The sequence below is a fragment of the Colletotrichum phormii genome (assembly GCF_030913505.1).
Source record: "Colletotrichum phormii strain CBS 102054 chromosome Unknown BDP81scaffold_2, whole genome shotgun sequence".
Taxonomy (NCBI): domain Eukaryota; kingdom Fungi; phylum Ascomycota; class Sordariomycetes; order Glomerellales; family Glomerellaceae; genus Colletotrichum; species Colletotrichum phormii.
The window spans coordinates 2,667,611-2,693,768 of record NW_026851444.1 but is presented as its reverse complement, the minus strand read 5'-3'; the positions used below and the strand labels follow the sequence as shown (position 1 = coordinate 2,693,768).

The window sequence follows — 26,158 nt, the reverse complement described above, 5'->3', positions numbered from 1 at the left end:
CGACACGCCAATTCTGTCATTGTTTCTTCTTCCCTTAACCGCTGGGGGGTGCCAGTGCCACGGTGCCTGGCAAGCCGCAAATGCAGACTCTAGAGAACCAGGCCCCCCGCCGCCTTTGGCTTGCCTGAATAGCCCTGCCTTTTCTCGCAACTCTCCACCCGGGTGGTAGCCAAGCAGAAGCCACGGGGCAGACAGAAATGCACGGGTTCTGAGGGTGTCATTCTCAAGAGGGAAAATGCCTAGGATGATGTGCTGTTGCATCCAGTGGCCGTATCCGGCTTGGGCGCAAATCTGGTATGTGTATCAATCGCACTCCTCGGACTTCGGCGTCGGAGCTGTTGGTGATGCCCTCAACTCCTTTCATGGGTAAAGTTAACTTAGCAGCCCACCATCCCGGTCAAGCTACGACCTTCCCTACAGAGTATGCTGCTGTACTTCGTACGTCGTACGCGATGTACTGATCTCCACGGCGCGAACCCATCGTGTGGCCCGGAAACCCAGCGCCAATCTTTGGGGATGGGGTGGGTTGCACGACATAGGTAGACCGTAGCAGCTAGGTAGCCATTCTCCCACCCATGCTGACAGCTGGTTCAGTCGGGGAAGGACAAGGCTCTATACAACGGGTTTCAATACCCTTGAGGAAACCCCCCCAGTCCGTATTCGAGAGCTTGCTTACGGCCGTATGCAAGTGTGTATGGATGATGTATACATGCAATGCGAGCATGGCCTCCGTCCACGGCTACCCCCATGCCCTGCAGCGCGGCAACTGGCTCCGTTCGTACGACGGTCTATCATATCACGGGAACACAAATATCATAACTCAACTCGGACACTTGGGTGCCAGCGTTTGTGGGCCAGTCAATCTTCGCCGTGCTCTCCTCGCCAAGTGAATCGCTTTCGGCCTCGTCTATCGCGGAATTGCGGCCGCGGCGGAACCTCTTGACATGCCCGCCGAGCCTCATCCCCGGTATCGTGATGTGTTGTGGGAGGCATGTCATTGTGCCTACAAGGCTTTCTACCGTGCTGAGAAGCCTCGGAAGGGCTTCCTGACTATCACACGCTGTCACTTGATGTGACTGAGCCACTCCAGAGTTTCCAGATTGAGAAAAGCTTCACTGTCGTTTCCTATCTATCTCGCCCCATAGCATACATAGCCATCATACAGTTGCAACCTCGCTACGCCAGCCCCATCCGCCAGGTACGCCCTCACCGAGTTGGCCCATGCCTGACGCTCTGCATATGTCCATGACAATGCCTCTCACAGCCCTCACCTCCTCCGCAGACGCGCCGCCGTTGAGAGCGCCTCTGAGATGACCCTTGAGCTGAGGATTCACATCCTGCGGTATCAGCCCGGCAATGAGAACGTACGACGTCTCCACTGGGGACAGAACGTTGGTATTGCTCAGGATATACCCATACATCAGCCGGGCGGTCAATCCGAGGTCTTCTGTGCCCGACCGGTCCATCTGACTCATGACACGTCTCGATATCTTGCCGTAGATGTTGTCCCAGAAGCCCTGCCCGCGCTGCAAGATCTTGGAAGAGGGTGTGTGGTGTATGTCCACATGCCGTGCAGTTGGCGATGAAGAAAGCGCATCATTCGGACCTTGCGGCTCATCTAGTAGGTGCTCTGGCGTCACTTTCTTCAACTCCATAAGAGAGTTGATTGTCTACATCGTGTTAGTGACTATAACCAAACGGAAGATTCTGATGTCTATTTGGTACCTTGGGCAAGCCTCCAACTGCAGAGGCTTTGACAAGTGCTTCACGTAGCTTCCTCAATACTGTGAGCTGTTCCTCCGGGCCTGGCTTCACGTCATCAGGCCCAAGACCGTGTTTCATGACATGATTGTAGACCTGTGGTATCTCATCTGGTCGGTTCAATATGGTTAAGGTCGTGGCAGCAATAAAATACCACGCGTGCTTCGGAACGTGCGGTTGGTTCCTAAGCGATGTGAGAAGCGCCGGGGTAGCAATGGGCATCAGTGCAGCTGTCATCGTGACCTTGAATGAAGCACGAGGTGAAGCAGAAAGGCGATATTTACGACCAAGTGGTCATTGTCGCATTCACTAGGATAGACGAATGACTTTCCAAAAAGTAAAGAATCACCTCACTTTCCTCAGCATTGACACGGAAGATGACTCTGGTCTCTCCTTGGCGAATACAGTCCGTTCTCAAGCGGACGAGAGGAGGGCGTCGTCCAAGTCATCACGGAAGACTGTCACTCGTATCGGAGGCTCGGTGAGCAAAGCCGGCCCTTGCCGTCTTATCGCGGCCGGAGTCGGCTTAATGTAGCTCCGACTCACCTACCGCTTGTTGTAGCGAACCATCACGTGCGAGATCCACCTCCAACCTTGCCGCGTTAGTGGAGTGGGATACTGTGGCGTCACTGCTCTGCTCAGGTAATCCACTACAGCAAACAGCAAGCGGATGCTTGTCATTAACGTGGCATCAACTACAGCCTCCGAAAGAGACGTACTACCACGCCAACACCGCGCATCCGGACTTTCTTTGGCCTGCATCAACAACATGGGCACTTGAGGGCTTCCCTCACTCCACATCACCAAATCCCGTGCTAACAGCCCATCAAAAGTCAAGATGAGGCTCGCGTGGTACGCAGGGGTAAGTGATTCTGTTGGAGCTATCGAGCAAGCTCCGTTCGCATAGCTCCGTCTCCGCCAGACTTGCCAGGCCACCTCGGAGCTGTAACTTGCTGACCCAGAGACACAGGTTTCCACGGCCCTGGCGGCCTCGGTCGTCGTATCAGCCTTCCACCAACGAGCCAACTTCTATTCGGCCATGGTTTACCTCGCGCAGAGCAACTTCTGCTTATTGGTGCGCTGCCTGGCCTCACCCGTGATCCCGCCGAGAACGAAGCTAATGAATGCCCACAGGTCCTGGTCAACTTCATGTACCTCATCTACGGCACGCTGATATACGGCCTGCAACGACTCCTTTATGGCCCGCTGCGACAAGTAGAAGTCGAACAACTTTCCGAAAAAGCCTGGTTCGCCATCACCGAAACATGCCTCGCGATGACGATATTCCGGGAGGAGATTGGCGCGTGGTTCCTAGTCATGTTCACCGCACTGGTGACAGGCAAGGTCTGGGGCTGGATAGGCGATGGCCGCGTTGAGGTCCTCGAACAACAACCTCCTGCGAACCCCGGCCTCTTCCACACTCGGCTCAGCTTGTCTCTTCTCCTGAGTTTGGTATACGACACCTGGCTTCTCCGATATACTGTCTCTGCAGTCATCCAACAAGCACGTCCCAACATGATGGTCATGTTCCTCTTCGAATTCGCCGTTCTCGCAACATGTTCCGGACGAACTGGAATCCGCTACTTGGTGTCAGTGATGGAGCAGAACATCGTCAAGACGCAAACGAGATTGCGCCTAGAGGAGCGACGAAGACAAGTTCGCGAGGAGCGCGAGCAACTCATTCGGCAGCGAGAACAAGACGGTGCGGCCGAGGACCAGCCTGACTTGCCTCGCGAGGAGGATATCGATGAAATGGACATTGAGGTTCCGGGATGGGAGGCAAAGGGTCAGTGGATTCTGATCCTTGACCTAATTGCTGGTAAGTCACACCGAGACTCTGCGGCCATGGCCATGCTCTGACAGCGTCTAGATTGTGTGAAACTGGCCATCTATCTGGTGTTCTTCGGTATTTTGCTCACATTCTACGGCCTGCCGATCCACATCATGCGTGACCTTTTCATGACAGCCAGATCTGTCATCAAGAGGGGCTCAGCACTCTGGCGTTACCGCAAGGCCGTCGAGGACATGAACAAGTACCCCGACGCTACCGAGGAAGATTTGGGACGGGAGGATACATGCATCATCTGCCGAGAGGAAATGCGTCCCTGGGACCCAAGCAACGGGGCCGTGGAGCGTGTGCGACCCAAGAAGCTTCCGTGTGGACACATTTTACACTTTGGATGCCTCAAAAGTTGGCTTGAGCGTCAACAAGTCTGTCCAACCTGCCGAAGCCCAGTCGTCATTACGAATAACAACAATGGCGCCGCACCGCAGAACAGGGAAGCGATGTTCGCTAGAATTGGTCTCGGCGGTCTCGGAGCTGCTGTCCCACCTGGCCAGCAACCGCCTGCGAACAATGCACCTGGTGCCGCTCCCGGCGGACAGCCAGCTCAGCAACCACCCCGCAACGGCGCAGCGCGAGTCTTCCAGCTTGGCCCTCTCCGCCTCGGTTTCGCCCAGGGCGAGAATATGCAGCAATTGGCACAGCAAATGGGCGTCCCCCAGGAGGCTATCCCGGCACCTTTCGCTCAAGGAGGTGCCGCTGGCCCTTTTACGCCCGCTGCGCAAACGCCAGGTGGTAACAACATGCCAGCCATCCGGCAACAAATCCAACAGCTCGAGCAGATGATACAGCGTGAGGTGTCAACTCTTCAGAGCATGCACCAGGAATTGCAGACGCTCCAGCTTCTTACAGCAGAACTGAGCCGCATTCGCCAGCTGCAGCAGCTTACAGAACAGGTGCAAAACGCACCCCAGAACCCTGGACTGACCCCGCCGGTCTTCAATCTGGGCCAGCCACAACAGATGCCACTTCCGGCGATGTCGTTGTCACAAGTGCCCATCCACCACACCCTGCGTGTAAATGGCCCAGTGGTGACACGGCATGGAGCCGCAAACCACTCTAACGCGATTCCCGCCGGCAGCACTGAGCTTCCCGAAGGCGTCGTGATCCCTCCTGGGTGGTCACTTCTTCCTCTTCAGCGGATAGAAGGCGCTCCTGGATCTCAGCCATTCCCCGAGAGGCCCTTGTCGGCATCGGGCGAATTGGCCCAGCCTTCAGAGGCATCTGTCCCGCAAGCTCCAGTTGTTGGCGTGACACAGGAAGCCGACTCAACTCACGCCGCTACGAATGACTTCTCAACGCGCTCGACCACCCATGAGCAAAGACAGGAAGCAGTCGGCTCCGGCCTCGATGTCTCCACGAACCAGACAGATCCACCGCCGGTCCTCGCCCCAAACCCGGTGCTACCCAACTGGGGCGGAGCGAACCAGCTCTTTGGCAACAACGCTCCATCGGAGACGTCAGTCGATGAAGCCCCGAGATACGACGAAGACGCGCCCAGAAGCTCGCCGGAGAAGGCGACCACCACCGCCCCGGCGGTGTCCGAGGGGAATGCCGAGGAGGAGGGCGGTAGTAGCAGTAAGGGCAAGGCCAAGGCTGTCACGGTCGAGGAAGCCGGTGACGAAGATGATTAAACACAGCCAGGGGGAGGCATTACGTGGCGTTTGGGGCGGGTATTTTTCTGGTGGAGGTGTAAAAATCATACCAATTTTCTGTAGGACTACTAGCGAATACTAAGTACGCGAGATAAGCACTCTTCGAGAAATTCGTCTTCTATTATTCAGTGACACAGATTGGACATGGTGATTGGGTGAGTTGCATATGTGCTGGGTGTGGAAGTACTCGGCCATGAACCAAGGTCTTTCGTACATTTGACGGCTACGGATCGACATGAGAACACACTTCATATTTGAAATTCGCAGAATTCTCCAATGGGGTTTCCTAGAAAGCTGGTAAGCTTTGATGCCATAAGAAGAGGCTTATCTAGATGTAAGCTTTGAATCGACGAGATGATAAAACATGTTGCCTACGAGAGCTGGGATATTGATAATGACAATACATACCAAGTCATTTAGTCTGACTCGCCATTCGTCATCTCGACATTATCTCCTCATCCGCAATGAATACATCGCCTCCAATATAATACAATGAAGTTCCCCTTTCCTTGCCATATGCCACCATATCCATCCTTCGTAAGCCTGAAATATTGCTGCTGCATGATGTAACTATTAGACAGGAGTGATCACACTTCATTACCCATTATGTGTCAAGCACATCGCGCTGCTCCTCCGTAGGCAGTGCAGGCGTCTCCCACAACGGAGCACCCTCTCCCCTCTCCCAGGCGGTACCTGGACCCTGGTACGCCGGCTCTTGGATCTGTGCCTGCTCACCACCCAGATTGCGCAAGACACTCGTTGTCGCGCTGCCTTTCACCGGCTGCGGACTGAGTACCACTCCTTTAGACGACTGCGCAACATAAGTAGGTGGAAACACTCCCTCCGAGCCGAACGGCAAGGAACGTTTTGGGATCTCTCGACTCACACCCTCAGGTCCACCACCTTCACCACCACCTAGCTTCTTCAACAAAGCCTCTGACTGTTGCTTAGCCAATTCCTGAAGCTGTGCAGAAGGGTCCTTGGGGCGCGAGGGCAGGTTAGTATAATCGCAAAGACAGTCTGCAGGAGTCCACCGAATTCCGTGCACACATACCCAGTCAGTCTGCGGCGGCACGCCATGGGCGACCGGCAGTTCCTCGTCATCCTCTCCGTCGCCAGGTCCGGGGCCACCGCCCCAGAACTTTGGCCGACGGATAGGTGCAGGAGTGACTGGAAGACTAGGTCTGTCGACTACGCTAGGGAAGTCTGTGAGCTTGAGCCCATGCTCCTTTGCTGTCTTTCCATCAGAGCTTCCCACCGAGCCCTGGCTCTTTCCACGACGATGCTTCTGGAGACCCTCGACATAACGCTCGATTTCGGGTACTTCGTCCCAGGCATTCGTCCGTGTGAAAGCGGTCCAAGGGTCGGACGGGCTGACTTTGATAGTTGGAGTGGCTGGGGTGCTGGGCTCGCTCTTTTGACCAGTCGACGATGATCCTAAAAGAGACGGCTCAGCGGGAGCCTGGGATGTGGAAGACGCCATGGAGGACGCCGTGTGCTCACCAGTCGGCGTGCTCGAAGATTCCTCGGCTTCCGGCTCGGCCAAATCCGTAGTGAAGACTCTAGTCGGCTTGGGTTGGTTGATCTCCCACGGGAAAAGGTGACGAGGCTTCTGCGTTGGCTTAACCTTCGGAACCTCATACCACATATTTCTTGGGGGACTCGGGTATCGTTGGGGGGGCACAAATGGAGCGGGGTCCTGAGACATCTCATACGTCTGTGAAGGGAAGTTGAGTGCCTCTGGTCTTGAATCTGCCGGTGGGGGTTGTCTATCACAAAAGTTAGAATACGAAAAAGAGCTACTAGGCTATATTATTGACGAACCTCTGAGCGTCCCATGCTGGCGGAGGAGTTGGCTCTCTTGGTTGCTCCACTGGTACTGATTCACCCCGCCCCTCATGTGCTGAAATCTGCTCTGATCGAGCCTCAGCTTGCGTTCCAGCAAAAGCACCAAATGACTCGCTCGAAGGGGGTAACGAATGGCCAGCCTGATACGCGATCTCAGGCTGGGATCCTTGACCATGATGGGGCTGTTCGTGATGAACACACGGCTGGGAAGAGCCAGCATCATGGGCATCATGGTGGGAAGGGCCATGAGCCGGATGACCCGAGGAAGGGGGCGCCGTCTGGTAGTGCGTGCCACCGTGACTACGGGGCGTTTCCGCCCCGTGATAATGCTCACCCGTTGATGCTGCTTGCGCAGCTTGCGGCTGGAATTCTCCTTTAGTAAAATACTGTACGATCTCGGGAACCTGTTGTTCCTGATGTGTTTGCTGTTGCTGAGTAGGAGTAGGCTCCTCCTGAAGTTGTGGCTGCTGCTCTTGAGGCGGAGCAGGTGCTGGTTCCTATAGAGACGTAAGCTCTTGTTCTGCTAGAAAGATAACAAAGTTGGGAGACACACGGCAACTCTATAATGTCGGTCGTAAACGGCCCACCATCTTCCAATCATGTCTTCGAATGGCGAATCTCCCTTGCTCGCTTGTCGACCTTGGAACCACGGCTTGTCGGGGCCAATGAAATGCACCATGTTGATGCTGGACTGGAAGTGTCGGTACGCAGGCACGTACTGGTAATGCGCCGAGGGTGTGACATTGTAGGTGAAGCTGATGCGATTGTAGGTATTCTTGAAGTGCATGTTTAAGAGACCTTGGTCGGCGCCATCGAAAGAAATGCCTCTTTCCGCCATAGCCATGAGAGCATAGTAGTCTCCCATGTTGGGGCTTAGAACCATTACACCAGTATTGAAAAGATCCGGCCATCCGATATCGGGTGCGGCAGAGAAGGGTGCGGCGATGTCGAATAGTTCGTCGGGAGCTCGGTAGGCGACAACATCGGCATCAATGTAGACAATTTTGGAAAATTGAGTCTGTCGCCAGAGGTTGACTTTGGTGAAGGCAGAATGGAGATCAGGCCGGTTCATGAGGTACAAGTTCGCAGGTCGAGCGTTGCGAATGCGCGGCACGGGGATGACATGATCGTAAACGGCCTACACCGGGGAGGCATCAGTATATTGCACGGAGAGATCAATTGGCGCCAAAGCTGTCGCGAGCTCACCTTGAGTTCTGTGATAACATCGGCAGATACGGTGTCGAGCGTGACGAGAACGACCAGCTGTTTGGAAGTTCCAGCATCGCGGAGAGAATGAGCGAGAACCAATGCGCCTAGTCGCGAAATGGTCAGCAGAGCTTTGAAAAGTGAATCAAGGGCCAGAAACTAACCTGGGAGGTATGTGTCGTTCAACAGAAGCTATACGAAAGTGGCTGTTAGCTCTTTGTTTACTTTTTTTTCTTCTCTGTGTGCCCTCTACGCTTTGCGATGGCGGTTGGGAACACGAACCGTCGCATAGACTTGTTCTCCTCCACGAAGCGGCGCCATTGTGTGTGTAAGGCGTTGCGAGACACAAAACTAAAAGAGCAGGATCAACGATACAACGACAGAGGAACTGTTTTTCAGCGAGTGGCCATGAACAGTATATTACAGGTGTTCTTGTAGGAGGTTGGTGGTGCTGAGTGGCACGACAAAAGTTGTTTGCGAAGTGACGGACAGCGGATGGGTGTGGCGGGGATGAGGAGCCGTGCGTCCAAGTCCAAGTCGAAGGCCCGGTCTAGGTTCAGGTTCAGTCCAGGTGCGAGCTGGTGCGGAGAGAAGGAGGGCGCGGAGGTGGAGGGCAGCTCCGAGGTGGGTTCGCTGCAGATGTCGGCCAGGGTACCTTGGCTATGCGAGAAGTAAGTAAGTATCCGCGGAGGAGCCTGAATATATGATGTGGTTTTCCTTCGTATTCCGCCATGTATCCGGACCTACCTGGTAGAGACGACGTTGCGGGAGAGAAGAGGTAGAAGGAAGGTGGAAAAACGGGAGGAAGGAGAGCAAACGAGGAAAGGAAACGTCACCAGCGCTGGTTTATCAGAGTAGAGTGAGAAGGGTGAATCAAAGTAAACGCCTGTCGCGAAGAGGCATGCGCGCAATCGGAGGTGGACGGTCTGGACAGCCAAACGGTTGGTCTGGACTCTGTGGCTCGTAATCATGTCATTAGCGGGAAATCGTTGTTAGTCGCGATGCCTGTCATTTTCCGTCCTGTACGAAGAGCTTCGGGTCATTGTGCAGCAAAGCGGCGAGAGTCGCACAACCTGACAGGGACGTACCGCTAAGAAAGGTAGGTGGGCTAGCAGCAGCTTTGGTCCAACGCTTCAGGTATCTCTACCTCTGTCTGAGTGGAAAGCAGAGAGCTATTGGTATCGTAACGAGGTCGATGATGCGCGACTGGGGACCCAGGTAGAGCTTTGCGGCCTTGGATAGGACAGAAGGAGCGGCGTGGGTCGTTGGGAAGCTGCACAAGCAAGGCCGTTGCAGCTACGGAAATTGCGACTGAGCAAATGCAACTGGGGGATATATTGTCAGCTTTTCCACATAGGTTTACAGCTGTTGGAGGATAAGAATCAAAGGGAGGAACCTTTCTAATCTGCTGTTCAGAACAGAAGAATCCAAGGTAGGTACGGGCGGATTCCTTTTTGGCAGATGGAAAGATGGACGCAACGAGAAGAAGGAAGCGAAGGCAGGAGCTTCGACAACGTTCAGCCAAAGTATCTATGTATCTATACATGCCTTTAGGTACCTTCGGAGCATCTGACGTCTGTGAACGCGATGCGCAAGCTGCTGATGTACTTGGACTCTTGAACTGCGCCGTCCCAGTCCCAGCGGGTCTCTGTGTGCTCAGGTACTTACGTTTAGGTAAAGTACATGTAAGGTGGTGTTCCCGGCCTGTTTGGAAGCTCCAATAACTCACCTAGAAGGTTCGCGCTGAAAAGCATTGGAACTCGAACGGCTGCCAAGGTCAGAGCTTGTGCACCTTTTCGGACTGGATCCCGGTCTGGTCACACCTTAGCAGTGCCTGCCGCTGGCGTAAAATTCTCCTCTTCACAAATGTCTTCCATCCTTTGTTTCTCCATTTCAACCCTTTCCTACATTTATGACCAGTTTAATCCGATGTATCCCCTCAATGGTCAGCTCCGTTGAGACTCTCGACCCAAACCTATCCAAGACGTGTTCCTCAATCCATTCTCCGATTATCAGAGGATTCCAGAGGCAGAAATGATGGCTCAACGGCCACACGCGACTCAGATATTTCAGGCCATTCTTGCCGAGGCTCGAGACTTGTTCCTTGTCCCCTTCAGGAACGTCCCATATAAACATGTCACTCGCCCTTGGGTCCCACAATTTGCAGCACGGTAGTGGAACTGGAAGCATAAGACATTCATGCAGCATCTCCTCATCCGATGCATGGTTGGTCAGGAATTTGAAGTCGTTTTAAAAGAAAGAAAACTGCCAACAGCTCCTATGATGAGGGAACTAACCTGAAGGTAACAACGAGGGAAAGTAGAAGAATATCAGAGTGGCAGGTCAGAAAGCTGTAGCTGTTGAAAATGACTTGAGTCCTCTTGAACTGAAATATTGGGAGAGTAAAAGAAAAAGATGGGCAAGACTGGCATGCGTGCCCCTTTCTTCTCTCAGACTTTGGACCTCCCTGTCCATTTCTGGTGCCTTCAAGCCTCAAATCACTCGAGAGTTTTCTTCAGCTTTCGTGACGCACTTTCTGGACGTCTTGGAGCTCTTTGCTGGTTTTCAAGGGAGATGCTTCTCAAGTTCTTGCTCGTCTCAACAGCAATTTCCCTCCATTGCTGGGCAAGAAATGGACGTGTCAGTTGAGAAATTCCATCTCAATCCTCACAGAGGCCACTTACCAAACCATCTGATGTATTTCCTCGGACATCCTTACCATAGAACACCTCCTGAGATAATCTAGGTTCTGTCATGCATGACCATTACTAGCCGCCACAGTCATCCTGGTTCATCATTCAACGTTTTTCTGCTCCTATAATACATACTAGCACGACTAGGTGCCTACACTTTGACCATCTCATGACGGCGATCCAACCTCAGTCAAGTTAAAGGGAGAAGGCGGAAAACTGCCCGGGCACCAGTCACCAACCCCTCCTTCCCCACCCTCCAAGCTGTCGACGGGAAGCTGTCAGCTTGAAGCTGGGAAAGTGTGCGTAACATGTCCGTAGCTCCTACCCATATCTAATGGTAGATGAATGGAAGGAGGAAAGTTCCATGCCCGCAGCTTCCCCGCATCTTCCGGCTTCCTTCCTTACCCCCCAAGACCCAGACTCGCATTGCCTGCCATTGGGAAGTTGCGAGGTTAGAAAAAGGACTACCGGGAAGGAAATGACGTTGACTCGGGAAGCTCCTTGCACCTCCCCTCCCGCATGTCTCGCCCACAGCTATCTCACCTAGCAATCCGGGACATGGGAGGCTTCCTCGATCGGACAAAGATGTTCCCATCAGAAAAAGAGAGACAAAGGACCCTTGGAAACGCGAACCGAGCCATGCGCGGGATTAATCTGCACAACTTCCCAACACCTCCCCGTCTCCTTCACTCCTCATCCGTCCATCGGCACCTCATCCTCCCACAGTCCCAATATTTTGCCCCGCCTTACTACTGCATACGACTGCATGTCTGGCGTATCGTCCCCCAGCTCGTCTAACATCATCCGTTCAGTTCTAGGTATGCTGCAGACAGACTGCTGCATCATACTCGTCATCCGCAATGGAAAGCCCCAGTGCTCATGACCACTACCACCAACACGCTGCAGACGAGATCATCTACTCGCCCAGTCCTGGTTGGTCAACGTCGGAGCCAGAGCTACAGACGCAAGCCATCATCGTAAGTCTGCGTTTCATCTTCTGTCCATCACCAAGATGTCTATCTGAAATTCAACCATGCTTTGGGGCAGAGTGCAGGAAACGATGGACACAAGTGTGGGCCGTCTGGGGAGTTTACCATGCCATGCCTACCTTAACTCACAACACCTTACACACGTCACATGAGGTGAGGGATGCATTGAGGTGGGCAAAGCGAGAAGGACCCTGTGGACCATTCTCCGCATCGTGGTGCGGGGATCCAACAGCTCTCGCAGCTCAAGCTGATGATGATCTGCATCAAGGGTCTACCCGGCACGGCACTTTCAGTCCAGCAATTACTGGACTGCTCGTCTCCTTTGCACTTTACAGCCTACCAATTACCTACCTGGTCACATTGAAATCCAATATTCGCATGCTCGTAGCCCTGTTCGTCGTCCTCCGACAGAATCAATCTTCTCTGGAACTCATTTCAAAGAACGGATTATTAAACATATACACTTCTTATAGCCGCTGCGAACAATCACCCCAGAACCTCGCCCGCGCCGTCTAGACTTTTTCAGTCTCCCTTATGAGCTCCGCCTAGACATCTACGAGCTCCTGCTCCTTACCCCGGAACCCATCATTGTGTCGAGCAGCCGCCGTCAACTCCACGTCAAAGTTGAGCCGCCGGAGCACCAAGTCGCCTACCTACGCGCCCCCCGCCCGAGACCTCGCGTCGTGTCGCTCACCCACAGGAAACCCCACGTTGAGATTCTGCAGACATGCAGGCAGATAGAACAAGAAGCCACCCCGATTCTCTATGGCCGGAATAGCTTCGTCGTTGGGTTCCGGCTATGTGTAAGACAGAGCCACCAGGTAGAAGAACCCTTTATCCGGCGTCTACGTCTATCAATACTGCTTCAGCTACGCTCAGTGACTTTCCGGCCTGGCTGTTATTGCGACCAGTGGCTGAAGTCTTCTGGGAGTGGCCAGAATGTCGCGGGTATGCTAGGTCGTAAGCAGCTCAATGAGCGGGGAGATCACCAGTGGGACATCGAGGCAGCCTTCTGGCAGAGTGCGTATTCCCTGTCATTGAGAATGGCCTTGGGATGCTAACCTCAAGTTTACCTAGCTTACATCACGAAGAGCAGAGTGTGTGCCTTTTGCCATCACACTACTAGGGAGCGGATACTCATTGGTATATAATTCGTACGAAGTACGAAGAGGCCGGCCCTCAACTCGTTCTGGCGTCGAGGGCCTTGTGAGCGGAAACGTGGCAGTGATTTGATCATGATTCGGTCCTGTCGCTTGAATTTAGCCCTAAAAAGAACAAGCTTGTAATTTACTTGATAATACTCTTCGATTTCTATTGTGAGAGCCTCGCTATCGGCTACTTGGCGCATACTACTACACATCTTTACAGGTCCTTCTTGAACGCATGCTCCGGTTTGTGTGTAGTCTCGTAGTCGATATGTACGTAGGCCCGCTCCACATCCGGTAGACTCTCCAACTTGACCTGCAGCGCCTCTGCCACATCGTGCGTCTGGGCGAGGGTGTTTGCGGGGTCCATGACGATATCCACCTCGGCGATGAGCCGTGGGCCCGAGTGGTAGACACGCACCGTGTCGATGCCCTGAATGGCAGGTGAGTGCGTCAGGCAGACGTAGGTGATGAGCTGCTGGGTTTCGATCGAGGCGGTGACGCCTACGAGCAGCAAAAACTCGGCGATGGCGGTTCGCAACCAGATGCCGGATACGATCAGTGACAATATTATGGCGCCAGTTGGGTCGATATACCACTTAAGTTTTGAACCGCCGACGGACGTGAGTATACCGAGGCCATTCACTAGCAAGTCGTTGCGGTGGTCGGACCAGAGGATGCGGACCTGGGAGTATCGGTTTCGCAAGGAGAAGCAGTACAAAAAGAGCACAAACTTGGTTGTAAAGGCGCAACAGACGGCAATGATTGGCTCGATGCGGAAGGCCTTTGTCTCGTTGGACGACTCCCTTTCGGTAGCCAGCTCGCGCGCGGCGAAGGCGATGATGATGAGCGAGACCGAGATCATGAGGAAGCAGAAGACGATGTTGCCGACAGTCTCGAGGCGGGCCTTGCCGGCAGGGAAACGGCGCGGGTTCACTCTCTTGATGGCGCGGCCGGCCAGGATGAGAGTCAGGTTGCTCATGGGGTCAAAAATGGCGTCGGCCATTGTGGTGATGAGCGACAGGGAGCCAGTGCTGATGGCCGCGTAGAGCTGCAGGGCTGTAAGGGCAATGTTTGCGGCAAAGGAGCCCCAGACGGCGATCCGGAACTGCAGCTGGTCGTCGCCGGCTTCCTGGCGGGCCTCGGCAACGTGCTCGTCTACGGACTTGAGCATGCGCTCGATGGCCGCGTTCTGCGTTTCGTAGAACTTCTGCACCTTGTGGCCATGGTACCAGGAGCCGCTTGGCGAAGTCCTGCCGCTGGGTTTGTCGGCGGCAGGGTGACTGTCCCGTTTGCGCGAGGTGTTTGCTCTGATTTCGGCGAGGTCCTCCGGCGTCTTGAAGGCCGCGGAGAGGCCGTAGGGGTCCGAATCGGATCGCAAACGGGGCTGCCCCTCGACGTCGGTAGCGGCGGTAGAGTGGCGGGCAATGGGCTCGTGTTTCTCATCGTGCGTGGCAGGATGATGAGGCGCGGCCTCTATGGCCGTACTAGAGGCGTTGGCTGCGGCATCTTCGCTGGAGAGCTGCATCGAGCCTCGACTGGAGGTGTTTGCGAGACGGGATGGCGTGTGCAAGCCGAAGGGGTGCGGATGCATGGTGATGCTCATGGAGAGGTCAGGCTCCATGTCGGCGGCGGGCGTCAGGTCGATGAATAGTAAGTTATGCGCAATGAAGGATACTAGTTGATTATATGAGGTTGTCAAATCCCTGTTTCCAGTGTATCGATATAAACCAGGCTGACGGGCTGTGAGGTGAGAGGAAGGGTGGCAACAGAGGCGAATGGAGGGTGCTGTAGAATGGAGATTCGTATGTCTGGGTTATGTCGCCAAAGGTAAGATATTCCAAAGAGCTTCGGAACCTGGGCCTCTGACCAACAAACAAAGCTCGCACCTTCTTCCCTCTCGAAGCGGGCTTTCGGAAAAGACATAGTGGCTGATACGGAGTACCTATTGCAAGCTCCTTGGGGCAGGATCGCTGCAGGAGGTGCGGGGGTAGCAAGCGGGTGCGACGGGATGTGTTGTCGTCGAGCTGTGTAAGGTGCACACCTTCCCCGCTGGCGTCTCCTGCTTATTCTGCCGTGTCGTTGATTAGCTCGCCAAAAGTGCCGGGGAGGTGGAGGTTAGACATGGAAAGAAAGAACATGTTCATGAGGTAAAACAACTGTGGACCAATCATTTGCCCACGGGGAAAGGGGAGGTAGACTGCCGTCTCGGGCGACGCGATTGAGGTGATGGACAGGTCAAGACTAAGTTGCATTAGTATTGGGTTGGCTCGACTGGGTCAAATGTTTCTACACAACGATAGAGAAAGTCGGTGGACTTGACATCAGGATACGTGGAAAACTGCCTTCGCTTCATCTCGAGAGTGTTAGTGACCAGCGTTGAAGGGAAAGCATGGGAGACAAGGTGTGTGACGCCCACCCCAACAGCTCATTGTTTGAGCGCTGCGACTGGTGGTGGACATAATCTCTGAGTTGGACGCCACGTTAAGGTAGACAGTCCAATGCTTGGGTTCCGTACGGGAGCTGATAGATTCGGACACTTTGGCGATCTCGATGGCTTCATCAGATCACTATCGTCCTCTTCCCGAGACTTTCAAGCCGACTTGTGAGACAAATAAACAGATTTGAAAGTAGAGGGCAGAAGCAATTTTGAGGTGCTTTGCGGTACTTCAATCGATGGGGGGGGAGAGAGAATTTTGGAGCGGACTCTGACGGTCAGCTCTCAGCAAAAAGGCGGGGAACTGCTGCGCTGTCGAGCACAATCCGAAAGCAGCGGCCCAAAGAACCCCGCCACGATGAGTAGCTGTATACAGAATAGAATGGGATGAAGTTGAAAAATCCCGGGGATGCGGATCGACTTTATGTTTCGAAATAAACCGTTACCTGGAGGGTCCCCGGGGGACCGAGACCTGCCGGAACGGGGGGGCCATTGGATTCGGGTCCCCGTTTCTCATGTGCTTCGGGCACAACCGGAACCGGGTCACATCCCATTCACTCGGCAACCTTGGCATCGATTTACTAGGAGATACCTTAAACAGGCCAAGCTGAACACCAAAAGAATGATTTAATATGTATTTGATTCATAATTCGGGGACTTCCATCGGCGTAGTTCTCTTGAATTGCAAATAACTTGAATATTATTAATATGCTGCTGAAAAAAGAACTCTTACATATATAGATCCTAGAAGCTGGCCTTGGCGTGGATGCAGATGTACTCTGGACGTTTCCAAGTGCAGCTATATCACCAAGCAGGATACCATCGTGGCATGATAGTGAGGTATAGCAGTCCGCGACTTCGGCAGCGTACATGGTCTCGACCACCACCACCAAGCCACAGACGAAAGAGAGATATCGCACCAACCAAAAAGTCACGACACCAGTACCGGTTACATGGACCAAAGGCAAAGACAGAGATGCCGCGGGCCCGTCCAGTCTCCTACAACTTGGACTCGGGCTTCGCCACAGGCTCTCCGCCAGCCCTCTCAAGGATCCAATCCCCGACATCCTTGAAGAACTCGTCCTTGCATAAGTCCGCGTGCAGCTGGTGATACGCCCCCTCATACGGCTTATGGTGCCCATCGTCAATCGTCTGCGCGCCAAGCCACTTCTTGCTGGCATTAAAGCACGTCGTCTTGTCCTCGGTGCCGTGGCCCAGCCAAAGACTCTTGACGTTGCCGCTCAGCGTCAGCTTGTTCTGCGCAAGCTGGTCCGTCCGCTCCAACATGCCCGCCAACCCTTCGAGCGTGCCCGTGTTGTGCATGAGGTCGTCGTCGCGGATGCTCTGCTGCGCCGCCTTGTCGCGCGTGAGGTGCTCGGCGGGGATCTCGTTGACGAGCTGCTGCTTGGGCAGGACCTTACTCGCGAGCTTGCCAAAGAACACTTTCAAGAAACTCGGCTCCTCGCCGGGCGTGAAGGCGATAAAGGGGCTCTCGAGGAGCCAGCCGCGCACCTGGCCGACGAGGTCGTGGTACTGCGGGTCGCTGGCCAGCGCGAGGACCTGGCCGCCGCCCATGGAGTGGCCCATGACGAAGACGGGCGCGTCCGTAGGCGGGGACGGGAGCTTGGAGCGGATAAAGGCGGCTACGTCGGCGAGGACGCGCGACGTTGGGCCCGTGAGGCCCCGGTCGGCCTTTGTCGCGGCGCTGCGGCCCCATCCGCGCTGGTCCCAGCTGAAGACCTGGATGCCGCGGCCGGCGAGGCTGGGGAAGAGCTCGTCGTACCGTCCTACGTGGTCACTGAAGCCGTGTACGAAGACGAGCTTGGCCTTGACGGGGCCCTCGGGCTATTTGGTGCAGCGTCAGTATATATTTATGCCCGCGAGTTGTCATGGATAAATAAACCAAAAGGAATGAGTACCTACCGTCCATGTTGTGCTGTGAAGCTTCTGGCCGTCCACCTCAAAGGTGCCCTCGGTCTGCGTAGCCATGATGACGACGATGATGTTGTGTGCGATTGGTTTGGTGGTATAAATGGAGGACTAGATAATTCAAGATACAGATATACAGCGGATTTCCCACGATGTACCACGGGCTATGAGAAGGAATGAGGTGAGATGCTTTTCACGTGTTATTGTTGGGGATTCGATTCAAGACATCCAAGGTGAGTGGAGGTGGCGCTGTGGCCATGGCACACTGAAAGAGCTGAGCTCCGCTTGCAGACATGGGAAGCTCGGAGCTTATTGGAAACTCCAACTTCTCCAATGGAAGCTTCCGGTCACCGTCCGCTTTTGGCTCAGCGACACAGGTACTCGCACGCCAACCTGCCGTTTAATTAGAACGGCGTCAGTGATCAATAAAGAGTGTGAGACTAGACTTTTCTAGCCTACAGGGTGTCGAGAGTCATGGTACCTAGATAAGCTAGAGCAGCTTATAGTCCTTGAGCCTGGCAACTCATAGAGTACTTCGCACATCACATTCTATCATCTGGCGATGGAAAGCATTTAAATTGTTGATTTTGGAGCACTCCAGACGTCCATTAAGATCGAGCGGAGTTATTCTATGATGCTATGTAACCCATGAATAATTTGTAGTACACAAGACGGCAGCGCGGTGTGAGCTGCGCCCATAGCAGTAAGTGATTCGCCGTTGCTGCTGAATCGCTGCTTCATCTGTAAGCAGCCTTTTTGATATAAAACACAAGAAAAATCACACATAAAACCGCCTTCAAAGCAATCCTACTCTTGTCCGGAGACCAGGTAGTATATACTTCTCACCGCCGCGCCTCCTTCTCCCTCACCTCCTCCTGCACCTGCTCCTCGGTTTCCTCTTCACCCTCCTCCCTCTCGAGGTCGGATTCGATTTCTTCCTCTTCTGTAATATGAGCTCTGTCACTAGAGCGAGGATCGGGGACGTCACCGCCGCTCATCTGCCACTCCATGAGCTTGCTAAATGCGCTGTTGCTGTCGGCAGAAAGCTCCGTGTACTTGCCAATCTCTGCGACTCCGCCGTTGTTGCCAAGAACAATGATCAGGTCAGATCGCTTAATAGTCGACAGTCGGTGAGCAATAGAAATGGTCGTGTTCCTGCCTCTGAGAAGCGAGGTAAGTGCGGCGTTGACAAGCGTCTCAGACTCGGCGTCCAAGGCGGAGGTCGCCTCGTCGAGGATAAGAATATCGGGATCCTTGATCAACGCTCGCGCAATGGCGATTCGCTGCTTCTGACCTCCCGACAGCTGTGAGCCTCTGGCTCCGACCTGCGTGTCCAATCCAGAGGGAAGGTCACTGATAAAGTTGCAGTTGGCCTTCCGCGCGGCCGCGATGATTTCAGCTCGGGTGGCGTTGGGCTTGCCGTAGGAAATGTTGTCAGCAATCGACCCAGAGAACAAGACAGGCTCCTGCGCGACCATGCCGATGCGGCGTCGTAGTGACTTGACATTCATCTTGGAAATGTCAACACCGTTGATTGTAATAGAGCCAGCGATTGGATTGTAGAATCGCAATAGCAGGCCGGCAACGGTCGATTTACCGCCACCTGAAGGTCCCACAACACAGACGTTGCTGCCCGAAGGAATCTCAAAGTTAAGATCGTTGAAGATGTTGACGGCAGGCCGTGTAGGGTAGGCGAACGAAACGTTTGAGAACCGAATCGGGCCCTGTGCAGACTTCACCTTGAGCCCAACTGTCTGTGAGATGCCGGGCTTTCGGTCTTGCAGCTCAAAAAGGCGACTGGCAGCACCGACGCCCTTCATCAACTCTGAGTAGAAAGACGAGAGACCAAACAGACTGGATCCTGCAAAAGCCGTGTACATCATAAAAGATGTCAGGTCTCCTAGCGTCATGGCGCCGTCGCGGACAAAGTTGCCGCCGACAACGAGCATGGCAAGGATGGTCATGTTACCAGCCCAGCCCGTTGAGGCGAAGAAAGTGGCAGCGATCGTGGATTCCTTCTTACCCAGAGCAAAGATCTTCTTGACTTGACGGTTGTAGCGGCCGACTTCTTGGATCTCTCCCACGAATGCCTGGCTCGTTTTCACGTTGCCGAGGCGTTCTTCGGCAATCTTCGTCAAGGTACCAAGATTCTTCTGGATACCCTTGCTCACGTTTCTGATTGCACGACCGTAGAAGAAGGCTCCGACTGCAACAGGTGGCAGCATAATGAGGAGAAGTCCAGTCAACTTGGGACTAAGCCAGACCATAACACAGAAACCGGCTCCTCCGCTAAAAAGCGCCCTCAGACCATCGCTGATGTTCTGGGTGATGGACTTTCCAACGATGACAGTATCAGAGCTGAGTCGCGACAAGAGGTCTCCAACTCGGTTCGCGTCGAAAAACTCGGCGTCCTGTACATATGTTCGCCGATAGAGAGTCGAGCGCAGACGGGCTACAACTCTTTCGCCAACAATACGCAGGAGGATTACGCGTCCAAAGTTGGCCATGGCTCCAACGGTCAAGATGACGCCCAAGGCTGTGAAGAACTGCGGCATGGTCAAACCGAACAAGCGCGCTTCCTCGGCCGGATCCTTGGTAGCCATATCGAGGATTCTGCCGACGGAAAATGGGATAGACATGGTAACACCGGACGAAATGATGAGGAAGATCATGGCGATTCCCAGCCACCGCAGCTCCGGCCGCGCAATCTTGATCAGTCTCCAAATTTCGGAAAATCCGGCCTTGCCACCTTGCGACTTGCCCTCCTTTGACAACTTCGCACTGAGGTTAACCTGGGCAGCCTTAGCAGCCCGCTCGCTCTTTTGGAAATCATCAGGTTGTTCGGGGTCTCGTGACGACGGTTCGGTCTGGTTTGCGTTCTTATCACCGTCTCGAGTAGCCTGATTTTGCGTCGCAGACTGAGAGTCTCGTTGCTTGGAAACCCCGTTCGAGAGATAGCGCAGGATCGCGATCGGTCCGGGTGATTGAGGCTTTTGGGAAAAAGGAAAGGGTCGTTGTCGCGCGGATCGGTGGATGGTAGCAGCAGAACGAGCTGCAGATAATGATTGAACGGGCTTGGAGCTGAAGCCTCTAATCTGTGACAGCAGAGGATGTTGTAGAACCGGCGGAATCGTCGAGGTTTTGCGCAGGCCGGGGAGGGTTGTCATCAGCGATGCTAATGTGGTCGGGCAGCTGCCGGCGCGGTGCGGGAGCAACACCGCGGATCGCACTACTGCCATAGCCATGGTGGAATTGGAAAATGAATTTATCTCATGGGAGGCGCATAGTCAGAAAGCGTTGAAGGAGGCTGCACCATTATACGAAGAAGCTCGACGGGTTGCGCATGAATACAGCCACGACCTAGGTAGTTTAACGAGAGGACCGGAGAGATTCCGTCATCGGTTTGCACTCGAAATTTACAGCGCTCGATGCATGGCCCGTACCCGGAGGAATGCTGACAGCGGACGGGACGCTGCTGCCCGCTAACAGGGCCCCTCGGTGATAGTCGGCCCGGGCATGTCTTTTCGCCGACTGCTCACTCCGCACCAGCCGAGGACAGAAGGAACAGCACTAACTACCTGCCTAAGTTGCGGCAGTAGTCAATGTACGGTTCACCATTCGCCTTAGTCTGGTCATTCACATGCCATTTAACCATTTGGCCATTCATCGAGAATTAAATCAGCTCTACCAATTGCTTGTTCTGTTTTGTTGTGATCCCTAGCTTCCTAGCTTTCTTACATACTATAAACACATGAGGCTGCAATAGGCCTCGACCCTCCCAGATTCCACCTTAGACCATGTCCTCGAAGAATGGCCAGTGCCTCAAGGTTATCTCCTGCCTCGAGCCAGTTTTGGTACAGATCTCGAGGTTCCGTCCCGTAGTGAGCCTTCGAGAGACCAATCTTCGCAGCCGGCCGTGAAACCCAATGATGCGTGCGGCGTGCTCACTAGTACCATGATACTACGTGCGCAACCGCCCCCAAGTCTCTCAAAGTCGTGCCTGTGGCAGTCTGAGTAGTCGACGTGGTGCAGTCTGTAACACACAGATCTTTCAAGCACTGCCGTTACTTTCCTTACTCAGCATCTCTGCCACGTCGGCATCGATTCCATCATCGCCTCCAAGGTCAGGGAATTCGTCTCCGTCGATTCGGCGTCTCTTCTTCGCGCCATTTGCCGAGACAGGGATAGACTGGTACTGCGAGGCAAGGGCTGACAGCATTTCGATGCCCGACGCTGCCGGAGGCTGGAAACCCTGGCTCGATGCCGAGCGGGCACGATCCTCTTCTGTGTGGTGAGGAACAGGCGGCTCGTCGTGGACAGGGGGAGGGGTCAGCGCTTCCACAGACGGCGGTGTGAAGGCCTCCACGGGGGGAGGTGTGAGCGCCTCAACTTCTGGTCTCTCAGGCTCAGGCGTCTTGGATGCCCCATTGCCGGGGGATTGCGAAGCCTCATGCGTCGGCAGTCCACGCATAATGGCTTGCTCAATCTCACGTCTCTTATCCTCCGTCTCGGCCTTCCGGGACAACAGCTCGGCATGCTGTCTCTCGTCGTTCGTCAGTGCCTCCTGACTTGCGCTGAGCATCTTCTCCAACTCGCCAATGAGGCCTTTCCTAGCCTTGACACATTCCGCGACAGCGCCCTCAGCACTCGCCAAACTCTTCAAGAGACCATTAAGTCTTGCTGCGTAGACGGGGGCGGACGGGACGGGTGTCGAGGGGTCGGTGACCTTTTCGAAATCCTGGTTGGCGGTGCTCACAGCCGTCTTAGTAGGTAGGTTGAGCTTCGATACATTGGTATAGGAGGTGACGAGCGGGGTGAGCTCTACTGGAACAGAGGGGCCACCACCGCCCATTCCAGGACTAGCGAAGTTTGCTTTGGCAGTTCCTCGAGCCTTATCGAGTTCTAGAGCATCATCAGTACATCATGTTGCTATCGCATGCAGAGAGTATTTACCATCAATGCCGCGTTCGATGGCCTGTTGAACAGGCGGTTCAAAGATGAAGCGGTCTTTCCAGACGTCAATGACCCTTCTAAGCTTGTTCTGGATCTCAGCCGGTGCTCCCTTGTAGGCTAAGGCCGTCGCCTCAGCGATGACAGGGGAAAAGGCCACAAGAAAGTCCTCTTTGTGTCGTGCCTTTGACTGCTGGGTGACCTCTGTGAGTGTGTCAGAATCATTCATGTTGTAGGTAATTCGTCGTCAGGAAGACAAAGACTTTGCAATGTTTCAAGGCCCTTACCATTTGCAAGATACACCAAGCTTAGTCTCTTGGTGCTTGATGAGTCGCGAAGACGCTGCATCCATAGCGCAACAGTGCGATCTGCATGTCTCCTGAAAAGAGGTCAAAGTCAATTCCATTCAAGTGAGCAGCATGGGAGTCGAAACTCATCGGGCGGGCTTACTTATGAAACATGATCCATTGTGCAGCAGTCGCAATGCTGTCGTGGCTCTCATTCAGGGCCGATAGCTTTGCCAGCACGGCATCGTCGTTGTATGCCATATTAGTCTGGCGCTACTTGGGTGTTGTAGGTATTTAGAGAGTGATCTCTGCGACAGTGTCTGCAATGGGAAGGTGTCCAGTTGCTTTACTTGAGGCAAACACGATCTGAAGACGGATGTGTTTCCTTGCTCCTTCCTTTGATGAAAAGGCAAACCCCCGTTGAAATTGAATATTGGATGGGTATGGTTGATGCGATGATGACTTAGAGAACTTCTGCGAAGTGAAAAAAGAAAAACCCCCTCCGAGATGCAGTGCTTGAGAAAGTATCAAGCAATATTAATCCAGTGAGGTAAGTGAGGCAAGGTAGGCGAGAGAGTGAGAGAAAGTGTATGTGAGAGTGAAAGAGTGAGTGGGAGGAGTGAGGTAAAGAATGGAAGGACGGGAAGGTATTCAATCAGTCAGTCAATGGAATCTCTAGGTCAGAAATCCTAGTAGCAAACACCTGACCTCCCAAAGCTGCTTCCGCAAAGCGTCCAGATCAATGCATCTAGCAGCCCTCCTGCGCAGATGGCCAAACAGTAAGATAGATGGACTGCAAACCCGGGATTACGAGAATTTTGCTCTGCGAGATGAAATGGCGACCTTGCTGCTGAGAAGAGAGACGGTGATATGGGAGTCAGTTAACGGAGGTCAACCAGAATCAAAACAACGCTGATGGCTCAGACGTGGTCGCTCCTGCTCTCTATATAGCGATAAGCCAAGTAGAAATTCACTTGGAAGTATCCAGTATATGTATATATCCACTGGTATTCCCTGCTCAAAAATCCCAAGCCACAGGGGCTTGCTCGGACCACATGGGTGACACTTCACCAGAGGCGCATTCAACTAACCGATGGGGACAGCTTCAAAGTGGATACCTGTTACTGCACACTGCACACGGCAAGCACCGTACCATCCAAGGAAGCCTCCCGTTGTCCCTATCACATACCAGAGGTAACTAACATACCATACTTCACCTCAACTTGTTTCTACAAACCTACAGTCGCCGTTGACTTTGAGCGCTTTCAAACAGAAAATTTGACTATTGACACCCAACTTGTACAGCTTAACTTCTGGGCGGAATTCTATCCCGATCGGTACTTTGGCATCTGATCCCCAGCAGCCACGTCGACAACCTGTCCCTCTTTCCTGTTCTTCAACAACGCACAAACCAGGCATCAAAATGGCCGACAGATTCCCTTCGCTAGAGGATTTCGATTCGGGTGGTAGGTATTTTCAGCGCAAATGAATTTCCTGAGGCTGACGAACCGCACCCAGCCCAAACCGACATCAAGGACTCCGGCGCCGAACCATCCACCGACGACTTCCTTGCCCGCGAGAAGGCGCTTCTTGGTGACGACGCCGATCAGTTTGCTACTGGTGACGATGCCATCGCCTTTGGAGCCGGCGACGATGATCTTCTTGGGGGTGGAGGCAGTGGAAACGTCATCAGCGAGGAGTCGACATTCGAGTCGCAATTCCCAGACCTTGCCCAGAACGAGGTTCGTCATACCACACTGTCGCCCTACGAGCCGTCTAACAGATGAATACACAGGCTGTCGCCCCTGGTCAGATTCCCGGCGCTGGTATCACCGCTGCTCCTAGCGTAAACTACAACTCCGGCTACAACGCCTTCGTCGAAGAGGAAGAGGAGCCCGCGGTCATCCGTGAGTGGCGCGAGCAGAGAGATGCGCAGAACGAGAAGCGGGCACAGCAATTCGCTCAGCAGCGCGAGGAGACGATCAAGGAAGCCAGAGAAAACATTGACGATTTCTACAACAACTACAACGCCAAAAAGGAGAAGGGTATTGCCCAGACGCAAAAGGACGCCGAGAAGTTCCTTGCTAGCCGTGAGGATACCGTCTCCGGCGGCACGAGCTGGGAGAGAATCGCGAAGCTGGTCGATGTCAGCGGAAAGGGCTCTAAGGGTGGCGCCTCCGGCTCCGGCAAGGAGCGCTTCCGTGAGCTCCTCATCAGCCTGAAGAAGGACGAGAAAGCACCTGGAGCCAGCGGCTACTAGATGCTGTAAACGAATGGATGGATGAGAGGATCGGCAGTCGCCGTCTAAGAGTGTTGAATGCCGCGCAAGCACGAGACTTTGACGTTACTTGCTGAGCCGGTGCGCATGTGTATTCTAGATGACCTTTTCTGCCTAAAGGATGGAGCGGGAAAAGGTTGGCCATCTTATAATTTTGACAGGCATAGTAAAAAAAGAGAACTCCCACGATCGACGTCATTACAATTCTTAGTTTTGTGAACATGTCACTAAGGAAGAATGGCCTTCTGAAGCCAATTTGGTCTATTGGTCGCCCTACGAATCATACAGTCCGGTCCCGAGCCTCTCGCTACGGGGTGGTATCCATCGCGAGCAGCGTCTATTCCTTGCCGAAGTAGGTGTTGTAGCCGAGGACCTTGCGGCCCATGCCGTAGAAGGAGGCTGCTTGATGTGAGTGTTCGCCCTAACGAAGTTCCGAGCAAGTGACAACATACCACCAACAGATCCCCACAGAAGGGTAACGTAGGGGATCATGTACCAGCGGGAGCGAGGGTTCTGCGATTATCGAGTCAGCGTCCGTCCGTCGGCGCCGGCGCCAATTGCGCATTGCCAGAATCAATTCGACATACGATCTTCCAGACACGGGTGTGGTCCTTGTAGGCGGCCTGGTAGAACTTCTGGAGGTCGGGGACCTTGTTCTTCGCGTCGACGATACTGTGTGGACGTCAGAAATGCCCTCGTATGATAATTGTTCTCGACTTCGACATGGACAGCGATTGGCGACGACAGCGCTCCGTCGACCGCCGGTCGGTCTTTCGTCTGCTAAGAAGGCACGTACCCCATTTTGATCGATTCAATTGCGATTTGCTTCGGGTTTGTGGTGGTTTACAGCTTCAAAGGCTTTCTCGTATGTCGGCTTTGAAGGACGGACGGAGCAATCAGGAAGATGGGCTCATGCCTTGCGTGGGCCGAAAGGCCCCCCGACTGACTCAGCAGGACCCGCTTTCCAGCTTCTGTCCGACGAATGGCGCTGAGCTCAATTCGGTTGACGGATGGATCTTTGCTTGGGGAACTTTTTGGCCCAAGCCTGAAATTCCTCCAAGCTTGCCATTGCTAGATTCCTCCTGCAGATTCAGCCTCGCGATGCAGCCCGTCACCGGACCTTAGTTTTGTTCAATG

General features: G+C 53.9%; 11 protein-coding genes across 11 annotated transcripts; 4 read left to right on the top strand and 7 right to left on the bottom strand.

The window, feature by feature from the left end:
• The first annotated feature begins 186 nt into the window (after positions 1 to 186).
• BDP81DRAFT_416694 (uncharacterized protein) lies at positions 187 to 607 on the top strand. The gene is made up of 2 exons (XM_060589554.1): positions 187 to 294; positions 385 to 607. The coding sequence occupies exons 1-2, from the start codon at positions 236 to 238 to the stop codon at positions 548 to 550; spliced, it is 225 nt and encodes a 74-aa protein (XP_060450908.1). The 5' UTR covers positions 187 to 235; the 3' UTR covers positions 551 to 607.
• A 375-nt stretch (positions 608 to 982) lies between these two features.
• On the bottom strand, positions 983 to 2,218 carry BDP81DRAFT_402828 (carboxymuconolactone decarboxylase). Its single transcript, XM_060588860.1, has 2 exons — positions 1,726 to 2,218; positions 983 to 1,670 (listed from the first exon to the last, which is right to left on the bottom strand). Exons 1-2 carry the CDS (start codon positions 1,996 to 1,998, stop codon positions 1,158 to 1,160), a joined length of 786 nt encoding a protein of 261 aa, XP_060450907.1. The 5' UTR covers positions 1,999 to 2,218; the 3' UTR covers positions 983 to 1,157.
• A 381-nt stretch (positions 2,219 to 2,599) lies between these two features.
• Positions 2,600 to 5,238, top strand: BDP81DRAFT_445583 (uncharacterized protein; the record flags this gene model as incomplete). The annotated part of the gene is made up of 4 exons (XM_060591973.1): positions 2,600 to 2,623; positions 2,732 to 2,836; positions 2,896 to 3,580; positions 3,632 to 5,238. 4 exons carry the CDS (start codon positions 2,600 to 2,602, stop codon positions 5,236 to 5,238), a joined length of 2,421 nt encoding a protein of 806 aa, XP_060450906.1.
• Positions 5,239 to 5,863: 625 nt separating this feature from the next.
• On the bottom strand, positions 5,864 to 8,634 carry BDP81DRAFT_307993 (family 8 glycosyl transferase; the record flags this gene model as incomplete). Its single annotated transcript, XM_060583413.1, has 7 exons — positions 5,864 to 6,238; positions 6,314 to 7,028; positions 7,084 to 7,604; positions 7,661 to 8,245; positions 8,314 to 8,420; positions 8,478 to 8,505; positions 8,596 to 8,634. 7 exons carry the CDS (start codon positions 8,632 to 8,634, stop codon positions 5,864 to 5,866), a joined length of 2,370 nt encoding a protein of 789 aa, XP_060450905.1.
• A 3,100-nt stretch (positions 8,635 to 11,734) lies between these two features.
• BDP81DRAFT_89845 (uncharacterized protein) lies at positions 11,735 to 13,292 on the top strand. The gene is made up of 3 exons (XM_060596472.1): positions 11,735 to 11,983; positions 12,469 to 13,015; positions 13,073 to 13,292. The coding sequence occupies exons 1-3, from the start codon at positions 11,867 to 11,869 to the stop codon at positions 13,144 to 13,146; spliced, it is 738 nt and encodes a 245-aa protein (XP_060450904.1). The 5' UTR covers positions 11,735 to 11,866; the 3' UTR covers positions 13,147 to 13,292.
• A 65-nt stretch (positions 13,293 to 13,357) lies between these two features.
• Positions 13,358 to 14,764, bottom strand: BDP81DRAFT_457572 (cation efflux family protein; the record flags this gene model as incomplete). Its single annotated transcript, XM_060593298.1, has 1 exon — positions 13,358 to 14,764. One exon carries the CDS (start codon positions 14,762 to 14,764, stop codon positions 13,358 to 13,360), a length of 1,407 nt encoding a protein of 468 aa, XP_060450903.1.
• A 1,428-nt stretch (positions 14,765 to 16,192) lies between these two features.
• Positions 16,193 to 17,791, bottom strand: BDP81DRAFT_416683 (hydrolase). The gene is made up of 2 exons (XM_060589553.1): positions 17,501 to 17,791; positions 16,193 to 17,422 (listed from the first exon to the last, which is right to left on the bottom strand). The coding sequence occupies exons 1-2, from the start codon at positions 17,564 to 17,566 to the stop codon at positions 16,577 to 16,579; spliced, it is 912 nt and encodes a 303-aa protein (XP_060450902.1). The 5' UTR covers positions 17,567 to 17,791; the 3' UTR covers positions 16,193 to 16,576.
• Positions 17,792 to 18,069: 278 nt separating this feature from the next.
• On the bottom strand, positions 18,070 to 20,908 carry BDP81DRAFT_416682 (ABC transporter). The gene has a single exon (XM_060589552.1). It carries the CDS (start codon positions 20,749 to 20,751, stop codon positions 18,349 to 18,351), a length of 2,403 nt encoding a protein of 800 aa, XP_060450901.1. The 5' UTR covers positions 20,752 to 20,908; the 3' UTR covers positions 18,070 to 18,348.
• A 649-nt stretch (positions 20,909 to 21,557) lies between these two features.
• On the bottom strand, positions 21,558 to 23,004 carry BDP81DRAFT_457569 (RNA polymerase II-binding domain-containing protein; the record flags this gene model as incomplete). The annotated part of the gene is made up of 4 exons (XM_060593297.1): positions 21,558 to 22,408; positions 22,460 to 22,660; positions 22,744 to 22,835; positions 22,907 to 23,004. 4 exons carry the CDS (start codon positions 23,002 to 23,004, stop codon positions 21,558 to 21,560), a joined length of 1,242 nt encoding a protein of 413 aa, XP_060450900.1.
• Positions 23,005 to 24,166: 1,162 nt separating this feature from the next.
• On the top strand, positions 24,167 to 25,003 carry BDP81DRAFT_389878 (clathrin light chain; the record flags this gene model as incomplete). The annotated part of the gene is made up of 3 exons (XM_060587326.1): positions 24,167 to 24,209; positions 24,262 to 24,485; positions 24,539 to 25,003. 3 exons carry the CDS (start codon positions 24,167 to 24,169, stop codon positions 25,001 to 25,003), a joined length of 732 nt encoding a protein of 243 aa, XP_060450899.1.
• Positions 25,004 to 25,358: 355 nt separating this feature from the next.
• On the bottom strand, positions 25,359 to 25,822 carry BDP81DRAFT_389877 (uncharacterized protein; the record flags this gene model as incomplete). The annotated part of the gene is made up of 4 exons (XM_060587325.1): positions 25,359 to 25,420; positions 25,474 to 25,534; positions 25,609 to 25,693; positions 25,818 to 25,822. The coding sequence occupies 4 exons, from the start codon at positions 25,820 to 25,822 to the stop codon at positions 25,359 to 25,361; spliced, it is 213 nt and encodes a 70-aa protein (XP_060450898.1).
• Positions 25,823 to 26,158: the final 336 nt, after the last annotated feature.

Bases quoted from the DNA above. Each gene is read 5' to 3' on its own strand.
- BDP81DRAFT_416694 (XM_060589554.1), top strand. From the start codon at position 236: ATGCCTAGGATGATGTGCTGTTGCATCCAGTGGCCGTATCCGGCTTGG. The intron at 295-384 runs GTATGTGTATCA...TTAACTTAGCAG, and splicing joins CCGGCTTGGGCGCAAATCTG to CCCACCATCCCGGTCAAGCT.
- BDP81DRAFT_89845 (XM_060596472.1), top strand. From the start codon at position 11,867: ATGGAAAGCCCCAGTGCTCATGACCACTACCACCAACACGCTGCAGAC. The intron at 11,984-12,468 runs GTAAGTCTGCGT...CACTTCTTATAG, and splicing joins TACAGACGCAAGCCATCATC to CCGCTGCGAACAATCACCCC. The intron at 13,016-13,072 runs GTGCGTATTCCC...AAGTTTACCTAG, and splicing joins CGAGGCAGCCTTCTGGCAGA to CTTACATCACGAAGAGCAGA.
- BDP81DRAFT_402828 (XM_060588860.1), bottom strand. From the start codon at position 1,998: ATGACAGCTGCACTGATGCCCATTGCTACCCCGGCGCTTCTCACATCG. The intron at 1,671-1,725 runs GTACCAAATAGA...AACACGATGTAG, and splicing joins CAGTTGGAGGCTTGCCCAAG to ACAATCAACTCTCTTATGGA.
- BDP81DRAFT_416682 (XM_060589552.1), bottom strand. From the start codon at position 20,751: ATGGCTATGGCAGTAGTGCGATCCGCGGTGTTGCTCCCGCACCGCGCC.
- BDP81DRAFT_416683 (XM_060589553.1), bottom strand. From the start codon at position 17,566: ATGGCTACGCAGACCGAGGGCACCTTTGAGGTGGACGGCCAGAAGCTT. The intron at 17,423-17,500 runs GTAGGTACTCAT...TGCACCAAATAG, and splicing joins TTCACAGCACAACATGGACG to CCCGAGGGCCCCGTCAAGGC.